Source organism: Coenobita brevimanus, chromosome 99 (assembly GCF_032717465.1).
Source record: "Coenobita brevimanus isolate Jiangsu-jjx chromosome 99, ASM3271746v2, whole genome shotgun sequence".
Classification (NCBI taxonomy): Eukaryota; Metazoa; Arthropoda; class Malacostraca; order Decapoda; family Coenobitidae; genus Coenobita; species Coenobita brevimanus.
Window position 1 is genome coordinate 20568753 of NC_137052.1, and position 16272 is coordinate 20585024.

Genomic DNA, 16272 nt, shown 5'->3' on the forward strand with positions numbered 1-16272 from the left:
TAACTTTTATATTTTGTACCATTTCTCAGGTTCTGTATGACATATAATAGATGATATAAAAAAAAGCTGTAATCATTATGAAGTGATTACGGGTTAAGGTACGAGTACTGGGTATTAATTAAATTTAGTGTTATATTTCTTACTATTCCCCAATTATTATATCACAAATAAAAGCTCAGATATAATAAATAATGTAAATTATTGCAGAGTGGGTACGAGGCTACGAGCTAATCCTGGAGTACCCCGGGTGCGGTGGTGGTGGTGTAGGCGGCGTGTGTGTGTGTGTGTATGTTGTCTGCCTTGCCTGGCCTGTTGGAAGGACTGGTTGAGTTGTGAGTCATCCCCTGAGTCACCCTCGAGTCTCAGCCAGGTGAGTTGAGTCCTCTCCCGCCGCCTGCCTCCCTCGCGCTGCCCGCCACCAGCACCCAAGAGTGAGCCAGATCGCGGCCATATTAGTGTGTAAATAGTTGTGGCACTGATTCGCCCCCCCCCGTTGCACCAGGCGAGGTCAGGTCAGCACTTTAATGCACTTTTACCGCAGTTATGACCTCTTGCTACCGATAGCGCATTATTTGTAGTAATTTAGGTATCTACCGATCATTTAATTCAGTTTAAGAGGGATTTTCAAGCTAGGGGGATTTGGTATAACCTAGTAATACCCCTTTAGTATTATGGTACACCTTATTTGAAGCTAGAATATTCTGGTTGCTTCAGGAATAGAATAAAATTTGCATACCTGTACAGGAGGAGTTAATGTACTGAGGAATGATTGTTTCGTACCCAATAACTATACTATACTAATTTATACGTTATGGTGCTTAAGTATTACCTGTTAGTGTAGTGTGGATTTGTGCAGACATTCACAAGCCTTTGGTTGCAGTATTCCTGTTTGCTGTTAAACATGCAGTTAACTGTAGTAAAATTAACAGGTCTTATCAATATGTATATGTCAGTAAATATTTAGAATGTTGCATCAACGTTGATAACTGTTATTGAGCATTAGCTGGAGAAGTGTAGTTTTCCGAAAATTGACCCATAAACATTTAGGAAAAGTAAGGTATGCATTTAGGGTAGTCAGGTCAATGTAAGGTATGGTAATGTTTCAGATCTCATGCCAAGTTTGTAATGTTAAGTATAATCTTGTCAGTACAGTATGTGACCTGGTCATTATTTTCATCAGTTTATGAGGCATATTAGAACCCCTCCATAACCAGTTTCTGTACTGTTCTCAGTGAAAATCAGGGAGGGCCTCTTGTATAATATAATTTGGGTTTTTAATTTAGATATAACAAGGTGAAACCTTGGTAAGTAAGCATTTCATACGTTGCCATTTTAGTTCAATTAAAACGGCTATGCTGTGATGGCCAAATGTTAGTGTTAAAGATGCCAATCCGATGGAGCCTGGATTTGAATCTTGGTCTGCCTCTCACAAACCTGCCCCAGACGTTCACGTTTCTCACTCTCCGCACCCAATTGTCATCCCCAGTCCTCTCAGCATGCCCAAACGATCTCAGTCTACCCCTCCCCATCACAGCACCAATAGGCCTACACTCCAGTCCCATCTTTCCTCCCAACTCTTCAGTTGTAAACCTAGCCTCCACCTCCCATGCTTTGCATTCAAGGACACATGCACCCAGGTGCGCACACACACACTGTACATACGCACATAATGTACAATATACAGTATATGTATATATATATATATATATATATATATATATATATATATATATATATACAGTATACTGTATATAAAGTAAGTACTGTATTATAATAGATACCCAAGGAAAAATATTCATAATCATTTTCAGAAGAAGGCAGTTCAATAACTTATACTAAATTATTTAAATTTAATGCTGTGTAATTGTTTTTAATTAATTTATATTAAATTAATGAACAGTTGCTTTTTGCCTTTACCACTTACACCAGTTGCTAGAGGAAGACTTCACCTATTCAACACTGATTGTAACTCATTTTGCATAACTGGCATCTTTGCCCCTTCAGTACTATAGTCTGTTTGATTGACCTGTGCAGCTGAAGTGTATGCGGCAAGTAGGGTGTGTTTGATACGCATCAGCTGATTGGCTGCCAATGATGTCATTGAAATAAACGCTGGCATGTATTGTTGTGCAACATGCAGACTTAGTTGTGCACCGTGGGTGGATATTGTAGTGCAACATTTGGATGTTGGTATACACTGTGGGTGGATGCAGTGCAACATGCAGATGTGGGTGTACTGTACACTGTGGGTGGATAATTTACTCCAAATGTTACTCGTCGTTTTATGAAACTTTATAATCACCTTTAATTTTCTTTGATAACAGTAAGCTAATTTGGACCTCTTTAGTGTTGGAAACTGTTCCATATTTAAACTGGCTGCTTATATTGCAAGCAGTTTACAAATATAGATATATGTGCCAAAATAAGAAAAGCTGTAGATTTACATTATTGGCGGCCAATCAGCAGCCGTGAATCAAACACACCCTATTCGGCCCATGCATCTCAGCTGCACAGGTCGATCAAATAGACTATAAATACTTTTTATGCTGTCCAGTATAGTAACTGATATGTTCTGAATGTTGTTTATTACAGTTGATATTCAGAGAGGAACAAGCAACAAAGAGCTGTCATCATGCATGGTAAGTTTAGAGAATAGATACTATATTTGTTACAGTTCTAGTTCAGAATAATACAGGCCCAATTTAGTATGGAAAAGATTATTATAAATAAGAATTGTTTTGCAAAGAAGTTTAAGCTGTTAGTCCCCTTCAGATTTCTTTTGTATTGTAACTTTTTTTCACATTTATACATCCTAATCATTCACTATATCATCTTGGACTGTAGTTTTTCCTGGTTTTTGTATGTAGGCTAGTTCATTGTTTCTCTTTATCGCTTCCATAGGAACTTCTTTCTCCCTTGATTCATGTCCCTGTTGCGATCAGAGAGCCATACTCAGAATCTCCCCTCCACATGTAAATTTTGAAAATTGGGTTACGAAGCTGATGATAACATTTTCATATGTTAAATGACTTTCATTTTTGCATTACCTTATACTGTGCTGTCAGTAGTTCAGCTTGTTGTTTACCATTACTGTATATTTCTTCCACAGGACGACCCAGAAGGAAAGGTCCTGACCTTAAGTTTAATTTTGCAACAACTGAGACACCACAGCCGGTGTAAGTAAACTTTTTTTTTTTTTTTTTTTCCCAAATAGCATATATATTTAGTACAAATCACTGTATAGTATACTTTGTCACCATTGAAAATAGTTTTTTTTTTATATATATAAAGTACAGAAACGCTGCTTTTTAAGTAGGTTCAGTTTATCTAAAAGTCAAATCCGGATAATATAAGTATACCCCAGTTTAACGATGTAATTGGTTAAGTAAAAACCCATTGCTAGGGGGTGAGGTATTGTATATTGGGGGTAGATTTAACATGCAAAGTACAGTATAGGGTTTCTTCCTCCCAGCCAAGTCCTTATCCCACCCAAATGAGTCCAAAAACAAGTTTCTAGCTCACCTAAACCCCCCAGATAGCTTTAAAACAAGCTAAACTAAGCCTAAAAGCAGTTTATAACTTATCTAAACCCAAAAATAAAATCTTAAAATTGTCTAATATAAGTCTGGAAAAAATCAAACTTAGTAAACTGTAGCTGATTCAAAATGACAATGTTCACCCCGTCTGTGACTAAAACACATTAATCCAAGTCTAAAAACAGTTTATAAATCAACCTAAGCACAAAATTTAAGTCTATATTATCAAAATCGATTTTTAAAACAATCTAAACCCATTGTTAAACGGGGGTTTGGCCATCATTAGGATGAGGTTATGGTGGTATTTCTACCCCCATCGCTAAATAGGGGTATTGTATCTCGGGGTATACCTGTATCCAGTAATTACATTTTTTTATTTTTTTCTTAAATAAATAAGCACTTGAACCTGCTTAATCAAAAGTGTAATCTACTAATTTACTATGACTTTTCAGAGGTCCACCTCGAGATCTAGACAGTCGGACAACAATCACAATGGATGGGCAGGAGGTGGAAGTGTCAGCGGAAGACCTAGAACTATTGAAGGAACTGGGCCGTGGAGCTTATGGGGTTGTGGAGAAGATGAGGCACCGCCCATCAAACACCATTATGGCAGTCAAGGTCAGTGTACAATCACAATCAGAAATTCACCTGGACTTCCTTGCCGACTCAATCAGTGGAAACTATGATATTATAATGTGTACGATAGGCAGTATTAAGCTATTCACAATTGTGTTATTTTACAGAGGATCACAAGTACAGTGGACAGCCGTGAACAGCAATATCTGCTGATGGACCTGGATGTGTCAATGCGTTCAGGTGCTTGCCCATACACCGTCCACTTCTATGGGGCTCTCTTTAGAGATGGAGATGTTTGGATCTGTATGGAAGTGATGGAAACTTCCCTTGACAAGTTTTATCCAAAGGTCTTCTCACAGGGAAAAGTTATTCCAGAGCAGTTTCTAGGCAAGATTGCTTTCTCGGTAAGTTTGCATCCTAATAACAGTACAGAATTTTGTTTTTTAATTTTTGATATATGGTAGCTCCAATGTTTACGCATTAAGCCTGTGGTTTAGATATACCTGCAAGGCTGGCTTTCACAGTTTTTCTGGCACCTTCAGTGGTTGAGTGTGTAATATTTTTGCCTAGCATTGATTTTGAAGTAGGTTCAGACCCATCCAGGGATGGACATTTGAGAGTGCAGATCCTTGCTTACAATTCTTGACATTCCAACACAACACATTTCCATGTGCACTCCTTTTAACACTAATAGAACCTCACACAGTAGGCTGCCTGTGTGTGGATGGGGGTGGATTAGTTCTCAGATTACAGAAAATGTTTCTCTTGGACCTGTGAATCAGCTTCCCATCAAGAACCATTCAAAATGCTGCGTGAATGCATAGCAGCTCACCCATGTCATGCATATACAACTTGGTTGCTGCAGTTTATTCATTCACAAAAATATTGGTTGCTGCTGTTTATTCATTCACAAAAATTTTAGCTTATCAGAGATGTATATACCTTCGAACATTGGTAGTAGATGGTTGGCTGCTCAATCCTGGGAAGTACCGTAATGCTGTGAGAGGAATGTTGCTCCAAGCTTGGTAACTAGTCGCAAAATTATCACTTTTGGCAAGAAATTTGGCCAGCCACGGGTAAGAATCAGAGTCCAAGCTAAGATTTGCATTTTTCCAACAGTTTTCAACAACTTCTTGGCGGTAATAATCTGGCTTGGCACATGAGTTAGCTTCCAGTTCATAATAAACATCAGTTGTACCTTGGCCAGCTTCAGTATGGGAACTTGCTGAGAGGAAGCATGGCATCATTTGAATTTATTGAATACCAAGAGTCCAGGTTCACTGAATGGATTTTATGGTTGAAATACCCTCAGTTATACAAACTATTGCAGCTTATGTAAAGTACACATGGTATAGTAAAGGAAATTACTTTTTTTTTTTTTTTTTTTTTTTTTTTTTTTTTTAAATAGCCTAAACAGGTAAGCTTCAACTTGTTCAGGCACACAGTACACCCATACTACAGACAGAACATTTGCTGATGTGACATGAAAGAGTGGGGGGTTCCTTGTTCCTCAGTCATCCATCATCCAATCGTACATTGCCCCATGAGGAGCGTAGGAGCCTGGGGCTAGGTAGTTGGTCCCGACATTTAAGATGAGAGTGACCAGCCCCACTCATCCCCAAGTGGCATTACATGAGCAATCAACCCCAACCATCCCTTGGATATAAACCTTCACTGGCCCAATCCGATTGGAGCGCAATAATTACCCACTAAACCACCAGGTGCCAAAATTTGGTTATATGGTTACCACCCAGTGTAGTAAATGGTTTCCTGGTGCACAGGAAACCATTTGGCTCGTCACCCAGTGTAGAGTCACCCACAGGCTGAAGGAAGTGAAAGAATGAAGGAAAGAAAGACAGAAGAGGGAGTGTAAAGTCACTTGTAGGCAGAAGGACAGGGAAAGAATTAAGGAAGGACAGAAGAGAATGGAAGGAGAGAAGGATGGAGAGGAAAGGGCAGACACCCGAGAGCAGCACTACATAGAGTGAGTAGATGGTGAGCGCCCCCACCTACCACAATTACTGATATACAGTACAATCCCAGTTAACCGGGTGGCTTGGGGAATTTACCTTCCCGGTTACAGATTTTTCCCGTATTTCTGATTTTCAAGTCAAATCTTTACAAAGGCTATCACAGCAGTAAATACAGTTCAGGTACTCACCAGTCACATTAGGGGTTACACTAAGAGATTCCGCCTGAAAAACTGCCTTGTAAACACACACCATGGTCATAACGCACGTGTGCATTGTCTAGCAACTAGCAGTACTGCAAATTACACCAGTCCATTGTTTACCGAATTACTGTATTCATTATACAGTATGTACTGTACTCATAAAAATTGAAAAATAAAATATAGAAATAAAAGCTTGAACATTTATTAGTGAACTGATGATGTGTTAAGACTGCACTGTAGAATTATCACAACACCTGTGCCCCCACGTGAGTTTGTTTACGTTTCCGACTGTTCTTCTTCTTCCCTACCTGACCTCCATCACTCCACCCCTCACCCGCCACTCAGCTGTTTTGCAGAAAATAAAATAAATGATGTACGTATGAAATGCAGGCATATTACCTGTATTTATTTATTTTTCTTCCAACAACGTAAACTTTTATTCCTATTAACATTTATATTCAGCCATTAGTGTTTTATAATGTTCGCCTTTTTCAAGTCTGTTGCATATATCCAGCTTCTGTTTCAAGGTAAGCACGATACGCTTACGTTTAGTTTGCACTTTAGGCATTTTGGAGTGTACAAATTACCGTCTATCAGAGGAACACAATAGCAAGAGACCTTGTTTACTGTCTGGTGGCAAAATGCAGACTGGTGATTTTTGGAAGGTGTGGAGGATGACTGAATTCAAGTAGGGGAAAGAGGGGGAGAGGAGGGGTGGTTAAGAGGATTTGCTACGGATTTACATCAGCCGGAAATGCCTTCACCTCGCTTTGTGACTTCCCCCAGCCTCGTGTGACACAATCAAACGGCGGTTTGGCGGTCCATTCAAATTGGCGCACAGTTATAACTTACTGACATTTTTACCAGCCCTTGAATTTTCCCGTTGTTCTGAGTATTCCGTTTGTCTGGATACCGGATTGCTGGGATTGTACTGTATATATTCTGTATATGCAGTCAATAAGACACTGCCTTTTGTAGAGCTGAATAAGGGTAAGGCTGTGGAAACTGTTGCCACACATCAGGGTTGCAGACATCCTTGAAGCTCCTGAGATTTAAGATTGAAGAAGTAGGGGGAGAATGTTCATGGAACGTCCTGTCCCTTTTGATGCATTCTCCAGTCAGGGTCAAAGAGTTCAGGATCCTTGATTACCCCATTCCTTGTGTATAGTTGGGAACAAAGATTCAGCAGATATTCCACCTGTTGTGCTACTCACTTTCCTCTGCTAACTGATACTCCTTATCTAATAGAGACTTAATAGTCTTTGTGTCCATAAATAGTTTTCACTGATATGATGCATCCGGGAAGAAAATGATAAGACATGCATTGAGGTAGAAGCAATGGAATGGTAGTTGAATCCTTGTCCCAGATTGTAGTGTACATGGAAACTAGGATTTCCCTGTTCAGTCAGTGGTCTCTTGCCAGGTGCTGGAAGAACTGCACCGGTACTGTATACAGATTGAATGTAAAATACCCAGGCTTAAATAAATATCATGAAGAGGGTTTTGGAAGTCCCTTAACAGAACAGTAGAGTATAATTGAATACACGTAGATAATGCTACTGCATGACTTAGTTTAATCCTTTGACCCTGGAGGTGCCTTTCAAATGTATCCTTGCCATGTCTGGATAGTTCAGTCACCTTAAACTTTCTGGACTGGAGGGCCCTTATGTCGCCATGTTAACACTGGCCGGCCCTGCACCTGTGCCTCACATTACACCCTAAGGTGGGCTGGGGGTTGCCTGGCAGCGAGTAGTTCCTCACAAATGTTTATATTCCTTTCTTATTGCTGACCTTATTTTTTGTGCTACATTATTCATTTTAGTGTCAAATTGTTTGCAATTGATTTTTCTATAAAGATGATGCATATAAGGTTGAATAGAATACCAGCATTACCAGTACTCTAACAGAGTGTACAATACCTTGTGAAAAAACATAGGCAGCTTGCTTAAGTGTTTCTACTTTTTTTATTTTCCATCCATCATCCAATCCTATGTCACCCCAATCCTATGTGTAGGAACCCAGGGCTAGGCAAGTTGGTCCTGACATATAAGATGAGAGTGACCAGCCTCACTTATCCCTGAGTGGCATTACGTGAGCAATAAACCCCCACCACTTCATGGATATAAACCTACACAGGCTCAATCCAATTGGAGCACCTTAAATATCCATTAAACCACCAGGCGCCATTATTGGTTATATGGTTACCACCCAACATAGTAATTGGTTTCCTGGTGTACAGGAAACCATTTGGCTTGTCACTCAGTATACAGTTACCCATAGGCAGAAGGAAGAGGAAAGAATGAAGGAAAGAAAGACAGAAGAGGGAGTGTAAGGTTGCGACATTATTTTTTGTGCTATTTTATTCATTTTAGTCTCTCTTTGTTCTCAAGTATTTGTTCTACGATAGTATATGTATAAAATAATGAACAAGCAACCAACATCACTAGTACTAACACCATAAGGAAAGCCAGGTGTACTCCATCAGCGCGGTGTCGTAAATATTTATACAGTATTCATATTTTGTTTTATTTCTGACCATATGGTGCTTGCTACTTCATTCATTTTAGTCTCTAATTGTTCATATGAGTTTGTTCTACAGTAACATTCATACAAAAATGATCAGAACACAAACGGACTATTACTAACAGCACATACAGCAGATAGATAGATATAATGTATATGCTTGCATTAAAAAAAAAATGAAGCATCTGTATACAGCAAATATATGTATACTTACCACCCAATGATGTTTGTAGAGCACAGAAGAATGGGAAGACATTGATGTGCATTTTAAACCTGATCCCATGAACATCAAACAATGAATGGATTTTTGGCGAATATTTTACTTTGATAATGTAAATAATGCCATCGGCCAGCTTACTGGAGTTCTTCGGATGACGTAAATAACGTCATTTGCCAACTGAAGTTTTAAGCCACATCAGTTAGTGAGGCCATTCCTAAAGTGAATCAAAACATTTGGTAGCAGCAGATGTTACCGTAGCTAAAAAGGACATTAGATTCAAGAGGTGCACATTGCCAAAGATAAAATATCCACATAATTAATGTTTGAAGAGGTGCTGTGTAGGTCTGAGCACACCAGTCATACAGTCATTGAGCTTAGCAATTAAAACAGCTGAAATTGGGTGCATTCTGTTGATTCATATAAATTTTTTCTTGCAGGTGGTGAGTGCCTTACATTACCTGCATACAGAGCTGAAAGTCATTCACCGGGATGTAAAACCTTCCAACATCCTCATCAACAGACGAGGCGAAGTCAAAATGTGTGACTTTGGGATCTCCGGTAACCTAGTGGACTCAGTAGCCAAGACAGTACAAGCTGGATGTAAACCTTATATGGCAGTGAGTGGTGTTCTTGAAAATCATGAGGTGGCATTTGTTGTAAAGTTGCTGTTTATTTAAAGTTTTTGCTGAGTGCAGAAAAACTTCTGCCTTGCAGTTAAACTATCTTTAAGGAAGACATACTTTTGATTTATACCTGAGAGACATGCTGAGTGTGGGAGGATGGAGAGAGGCTCACTTCAGTGCAAGAATGAGAAGTGGATGGAAAATTTTGTTGAAACGCTTGCCTCTTGACCATGAAAGGCTCTCCTTTCATGCCAAGGGTACTCTACAAAATATGCATGAATTGTTATGCTATATGGCAGTGAGACTTGAGAATGTTGAGATGAATGTATTGGGTCTCACAGTGACGAAAATGAGCATATATGCTGTGAGAGAGATTTAGTAAGAGAAATGCCCTATCAGAGGGGTGATGTAAACCTGTTGGTTGAGATGGTTTGGTCATATTGAGAGGAGTGAGGAGGATGCCTGGCAAAGGATGGTTGTAGGTATGAAATTGGAAAGATGGGTGAGGTCCTTGGTGCAGACCACCAGGCGTAGGACTTGAGCAAACTTCGAGGTCAACAAAATGCCTATGCCATTGGTATTCATGAAGTGCATCAAGGAAAGGAAATTGAGAATAACTTTTGCATCTCAGGTAAAATTTTATATGCGAATGATTTGGCACCCCTTTTTAACGTGGCAGCATCTGGATTGACTCTGTCGGATACGTTTATGTGAAGCAACAAAACATGGTGAATGTTTTTGGCATATCCGATGGAGCCAGGATTCCGGAGGCTCGAATGATGAATGAATGGAAGTGTGGCCCATTTGATTGGGCAAATTTCGGTTGTCTGGACATTGCTACTCCTCGTCATGGCCTAGGGTGGGATGATGATGACGATGAATGATTGTGTGATCCATGTCACTGGGACTTTATTGATGGTTCTCCTGTTTTAGTTCTTTCTCTTTACTGTTTCTGGTGTCTACCCATACTGATTGTTCCCATGCGTTAATGCTTTCCCTTTCATTTTGGTATTGTCTACCCATCCCATTGTTAAGTCAGAATTGGGATGGTGGTGGTGGTAATAAATACCTTGAAGAAGATATGCTTTGTATAGATAAGTAGTAGTGGTTGAGGTTACCAGTAATTGCTTACATGTTGCTATGCAGGGATTTAGAGCCTGGCCACTCACATCTAATGTCTGGGATGCATATCTTTAGGGCTTCTACACTCCAGATATAAAGAGGCCATGAAGGAATGAATGAATGATGGATGGATAGATAGAGGCATATGTGGAGAACAGAATGATTATCATCTCAGCTTTTTATGGGAAAATAGTGAGTTTGAGGGTGGGAGACAGAAAAATGATGATGGTGCCTCCAGGCTGAGCATGATTGGTTGATTGCAGAAAACTGTCCTCCTAGCAGGGCACTTCCAGAGATCTTTTATTAAGGTTATCGTTTCGTTTCGTTTTTAAAGGCTCTTCAGCCAGTCATCTTGGACAACACACTCATAAATAATCCTATTTATCAGGTCAGTGACTAAACTCACCCCTATATCGCCTGAGGCCTTCAACATTTCGGCAGACAACCCAGACACACCTGCTGCCTTCCCCACCCTCATCCTGCCTATTGCCTCACTCACAGTAGCAGTATCAATCAAAGGCCAAGGGCCAGACACTGGATCTGCTGGCTCCAAACCTTCCCTGTCCCAGTCAAACTGCTCATTCAACAACCGGTTATAATGCTCTCTCCATGCATCTTTAATATCCTCACTGTTCACCACTACCCTTCCTTCATCATTCTCCACACACTGCTCACCTATAATATCCCGATTATCCCTCTTAACTTGACCTGCCACCCTAAATATCATATTTTTCCTTTCCCCATGATTTAGGTTATCAAGTAATTGTCTCTGTGACTCAGACTTTGCCCTATATACCTCTCTTCTAGCCCTACGCTTGGCAGCCAAATATTCCTCTTTGCTACCACCCTTCTTCCATTCCCGGAAAAGCCTTCTTTTCTCCTTAACTGCAGCTTCTACACCCTCATCCCACCACCAAGTTACTTTATGTCTTGGTGGTCCTCTTGTCCAACCTCATGTTACATCAGTAACTCTCAAGAAATTGTTCTTGAGGGCTCTGTACTGTTCATTAACGCCTCTGTCTACAGTTCCCTGTTCAGCCACCACTCTCTTCAACTCGCTATAGAAGGCATCCCTTACTACTTGGTTTTTCAGCTTCCATGTTTTCCTCCTAGGTACATAAGTCCTCTTTTTCATCACTTGTTCTTTAAGCACCATGTCACAAATCAATAGTTTATGCTGCTGCACACACTCCTCACTTCCTGTAACTTTAACATCCCTCACTAACCTCCTATCAGCCCTCCTAACCAGAAAATAATCTATCTGACTGCTATTTCCCCCAGACTCATACATAATTAACCTACTGTCTCTTTTCCTAAAATATGTGTTGCACACAATCATGTGTGTTGCTTCCCCAAACTCGAGTATCCTTTCCCCTTCTGCATTCCTTATACCATACGCACATCCCCCATGCACTCCTTCATAACCTTGTGCTGCTTCACCTACATGACCATTTAAGCCCTCTCCCAAAATCATTATCTCATCATCCCGCATACCACCCACTACATGTGTTAAATCATCCCAAAATCTTTCTTTCTCTGCTTCATCCAATCATACCTGTGGAGCATATGCCGATATAATCGCAGCCATCTTTCTACCCAACAGAATTTTCACTACCAATATCCTGTGTTGAAGGATTGTCTTTGTTGTGAGAATGAGGTGTATGAGGCATAATATAGGTGACTATAATTAGTTCTGGTAAATCTGCAAGTAAGCTAGGTATGGAAGTTCATGAAACAAATAAAAAGCAGTATAGGACAGAAATGAATGGACAAAATGCGTGATCAGATCCACATGACAAACTCTTTTCATGACAATGTTGTTGATGAAATGGTCTTTATCCTACTGATGTTATGGAGATGATCTTTTGTATGGATGGTTTGCTTTTGAGGCGATGCTGAGAATTTTGAAGGCTTGAGTGACGAGTGATTGCATATATGGCCCATAATGCTAGACACTTTGTTGATATAAGTTTCCTACTTTTAGGCTTTCTTGTTGCTCATTTGTGAATACTCCCCACCTCATTTATTAGTTGGAAATAGGGTTAGGATGGTGCAGGAGTAGGACGTCTTCACATGTTGCAGTAAGTGTTGATAAGTGGGTTTGCTGCATGGTTACACTGTATGAAAAGTCCTCAGCTCTCTCTCTGTTCCCAGAAAGGAAGATGGTAGACAATAGGTGAAAGGACTTTCAAACAGCATTTCACAGAGTTCACATCTAGGTGAACCTGAGGCCATAGCATAAAAAACAGCCTCAAAGGTGAGGACAGTGATGTTAAAATGCATTTCTCTTTCCTACTCAGCCTGAGAGAATAGACCCTCAAGGTGTGCCCTCTGGCTATGACATCCGGTCAGATGTGTGGTCACTTGGGATATCCATGGTAGAGATTGCTACAGGCAAGTTCCCTTACAAATCCTGGGGCACTCCCTTTGACCAGCTCAAGCAGGTAGTCATGGATGATCCCCCTCGCCTACCTGTCGGCACTTTCTCTCCAGATTTTGACAATTTCATAGAGCAAGTGTAAGTACTGTATTTATTAAGTGGTAGGTGGGGATGCTTACCATCCACTCACCCAGTTTAGTGCTGCTCTTGAGTCGAGGTTTTACTATATTTAGATTTGTTATGCCAAGTGCATTTATCTGCAAAATGCTGTATGTGATCTTTACTAATGCATCATGAGAGTGGTGCAGTACTAATGATCAGAATTACTTGAAACAGTTGGTACAAAAATGGTACATCAATTGATATTTTTGTTTACTGAGGTAAGTGAGGCCTTGTTAAAGAAGACTAACTGGGGGGAAAGGCAGACGATATATCCAACAGTTCATTTTATTAGACATCGATAGGGACCTCCTATACTGGACCTAGGGTCAGTGTGTATAAAAGAATGGTCCTGTTGGTACTCCATGTAGGACAAGTTGTAAGATGTCAGTAAATCAGTAGTGTACAGTATTCTTTTGGCCTGTGCTCCTGATATTTAAAAGATAATTAAGCATTAAAACAAATGTTAGCCCTCATTTCAATAATTTCAATAGATAATAATGAAAAGAAGAGGAAATACTGGGCCTGGGTTTGGTATTTAGCAGATTTGTTTGGTAGGTTGCTGCATGTGCTTCTTTTACCGGACCGTGGTTCAGTATACAGTAATTACTCCAATATCTGACGTAATAGAGCCATAGGTAGGTCCGGATATTGGTTCTGTCCGGATATTGGGCCCCAGCTTATGGACTTGTACTTATGGACCCTAACTCAGAGAAACACCTATACAACTCCCTCTGGACATGCATAGCACCTATTTAAGACCCAAATCACACCAATAAGGCACATAAATGACTGAAATAAATGCAAAAGAAACATAAAATGAGGGTTTAGAAGTAGGTTCATACAATAATAAACATTCTGGTGACTGGCTCCTGGACTGGTACTTATGGACCCTAACCTAGCCTAACTCAGAAAAACACCTTCCTACTGCACATGCATAGCTCCTGACACCCTATTCACACCAATAAAGGACATTAAAGAGTGAAATGAGGTAAGTATAGTATGGAAAAAAGTAGGGTATGAAACATTCTTATGTCCGGATAGTGGGGATGTTCGGATATTGGGTGTCCGGATATTAGAGTGATTACTGTATTTATAACAAGAGTTACCTGGTAGGGTCAAGGGGTCTTTTGTATCCCAAGGTCACTGTAGATGGATCTGTTAATGCAAGGTCTTGCTTTTTAAATTTGTCATATAATTGTACATATTTACCTTCGGGTTTTAGTGAATTTCAGTATAGAAACTTTTCGACTTGCAGACCAAGTCATTCCTGATTAAGTTTGTAAGTAGGGGGTGCAGGTGTTTGTAGACCCCTCCCCCACCATAAAGAAGAAAGGGCTAAGAGTATGCAGTTTGATCTTTCCAAAGGTATGAAAAAGAAGACCAAAATCAAGATCCATTCAGCTTGAGACTTTTCAGTATATTGCATTTAACCCCAAGCAATGTGTGGTTTTCTGCTCTTGGAGCCTTCACAGTATGCAGATTTGAAGTGCATGTTTGTTTGGCACAGCCTGAGCTGTGACTTCCTAGTCACAGGTTAACCCACGGTATGTGCAGTTACCTGCTATAAGAACCCCTCTGGTGTGCTTTTTTGAGGTGCAAGTTTGTTTGGTACAGTGTGAGCTGTGGCTCACACTTCCCCATAAACACAACTGGAGCTTTGACTCGCAGTCCGTAGGTTAAAAGACTTGTTGTCGTAGGCAGTGGGAAAGTCAGACTGGGAAAGAGTTCCAGAGTTAAAGTGAAAGTCATTGTTCTGTAATTAGTGTACTTAGTATTTTTGCAGTACTAGAAGTGGTACCTAACTCTCTTATGGTTAGGACAACTGTAGCTTGTTACCCAATTCCAGCAAATGCAAAATGATAAATTTTATTATAGAGTGAGTCATAGGAGCCTGAGAGTGTTAATCAAATCCATATACTTATGATCCTGCAGACTTGTGAAGGACTACAAGCAGCGGCCCAACTACATGCGGCTGCTAGAGCATCCTTTCATTGTCGCCCATGCCAACTCCCCTAATGACCCCTTCGCAGAATTCATCAACGACAATCTACCGCCCACGCAACAGTGACGTCAACCTTGCATAGCCTAGTTAACCCTTTCTCTCTCTTGCTCTCTCTCTCTCTCTCTCTGACTTCCTTATGTTCATATTCTAAGTAGCACTGGAGGTTTCATAGTATCTCTTTGTTAATGGTTATTCTACACATTACATCTCAGTATCTTCTTTTTTATGTTACTGATGCAAACCATGTCAGTATTTAAGTGATGAAAATAGCATAGAAGAGAATGTTAAGATGTAATATGCAAAAGAAATCAGCAAGGAAGAGATGGTATGAAACATCCAGTGCCACTTAGAATATGGTCCATACTTTCACCTCTGTTGACAGTGCACAGTATGTTCCTGATGCACTGGACTTACAATGACCTGCAGACTTTTAACTAATAAGCGTGTGAGAAAGAATCCTCATGTTACTCCTTTTTTGTCTGATGTGCGTATTGTTTTATTGTACAAATACCTTTACAGTTTTATTAGATTTTATTTTATTGTGTTTTTTATAGATATTAGGGGCCCAGGATAGCAGTTTATCCTGATGCTGCTGCTTGATATCCCAAGTGGCTTGTTGAAGTTGTGCTGTCCCTTCCCCACATATTGTATATAGTTTTTAGGGTATGTAATAGACAAGCTTTTTAATGTCTTGTTTCCTTACCCACTGTACCAATAAACAAACCACTGAAAATCATATCACCAGTAAGCATATTATTAACATGGAGTGAAGTTCTTCATGGAGACCTCAAGGCTGGGTGAATGAGCAGGGAAATGGCCCAAGATTGCAGCACACGGAGAGCTGCGATCAAGTGAAAAGACCTCCATATGCTAGTATGGCTAATGGTCTTTAAACGTGTAAACATAAGCAAGCAGTATTAGAGCAAGTAATAGGTCAGCTTTGAATTCTCTCTCT

At 40.1% G+C, this 16272-nt stretch overlaps 1 protein-coding gene across 2 annotated transcripts; it reads left to right on the forward strand.

The window, feature by feature from the left end:
* Positions 1-248: 248 nt before the first annotated feature.
* lic (dual specificity mitogen-activated protein kinase kinase lic) lies at positions 249-16004 on the forward strand. 2 transcript variants are annotated; one of them, XM_080283958.1, is made up of 8 exons: positions 249-512; positions 2593-2639; positions 3110-3176; positions 3989-4154; positions 4280-4516; positions 9466-9645; positions 13074-13291; positions 15248-16004. In XM_080283958.1, exons 2-8 carry the CDS (start codon positions 2633-2635, stop codon positions 15381-15383), a joined length of 1011 nt encoding a protein of 336 aa, XP_080140084.1. In that variant the 5' UTR covers positions 249-512; positions 2593-2632; the 3' UTR covers positions 15384-16004. The 2 variants fall into 2 exon arrangements, with proteins under 2 accessions (XP_080140084.1, XP_080140082.1); XM_080283956.1 differs by having other exon boundaries at positions 249-370.
* The last annotated feature ends 268 nt before the right edge of the window (positions 16005-16272 follow it).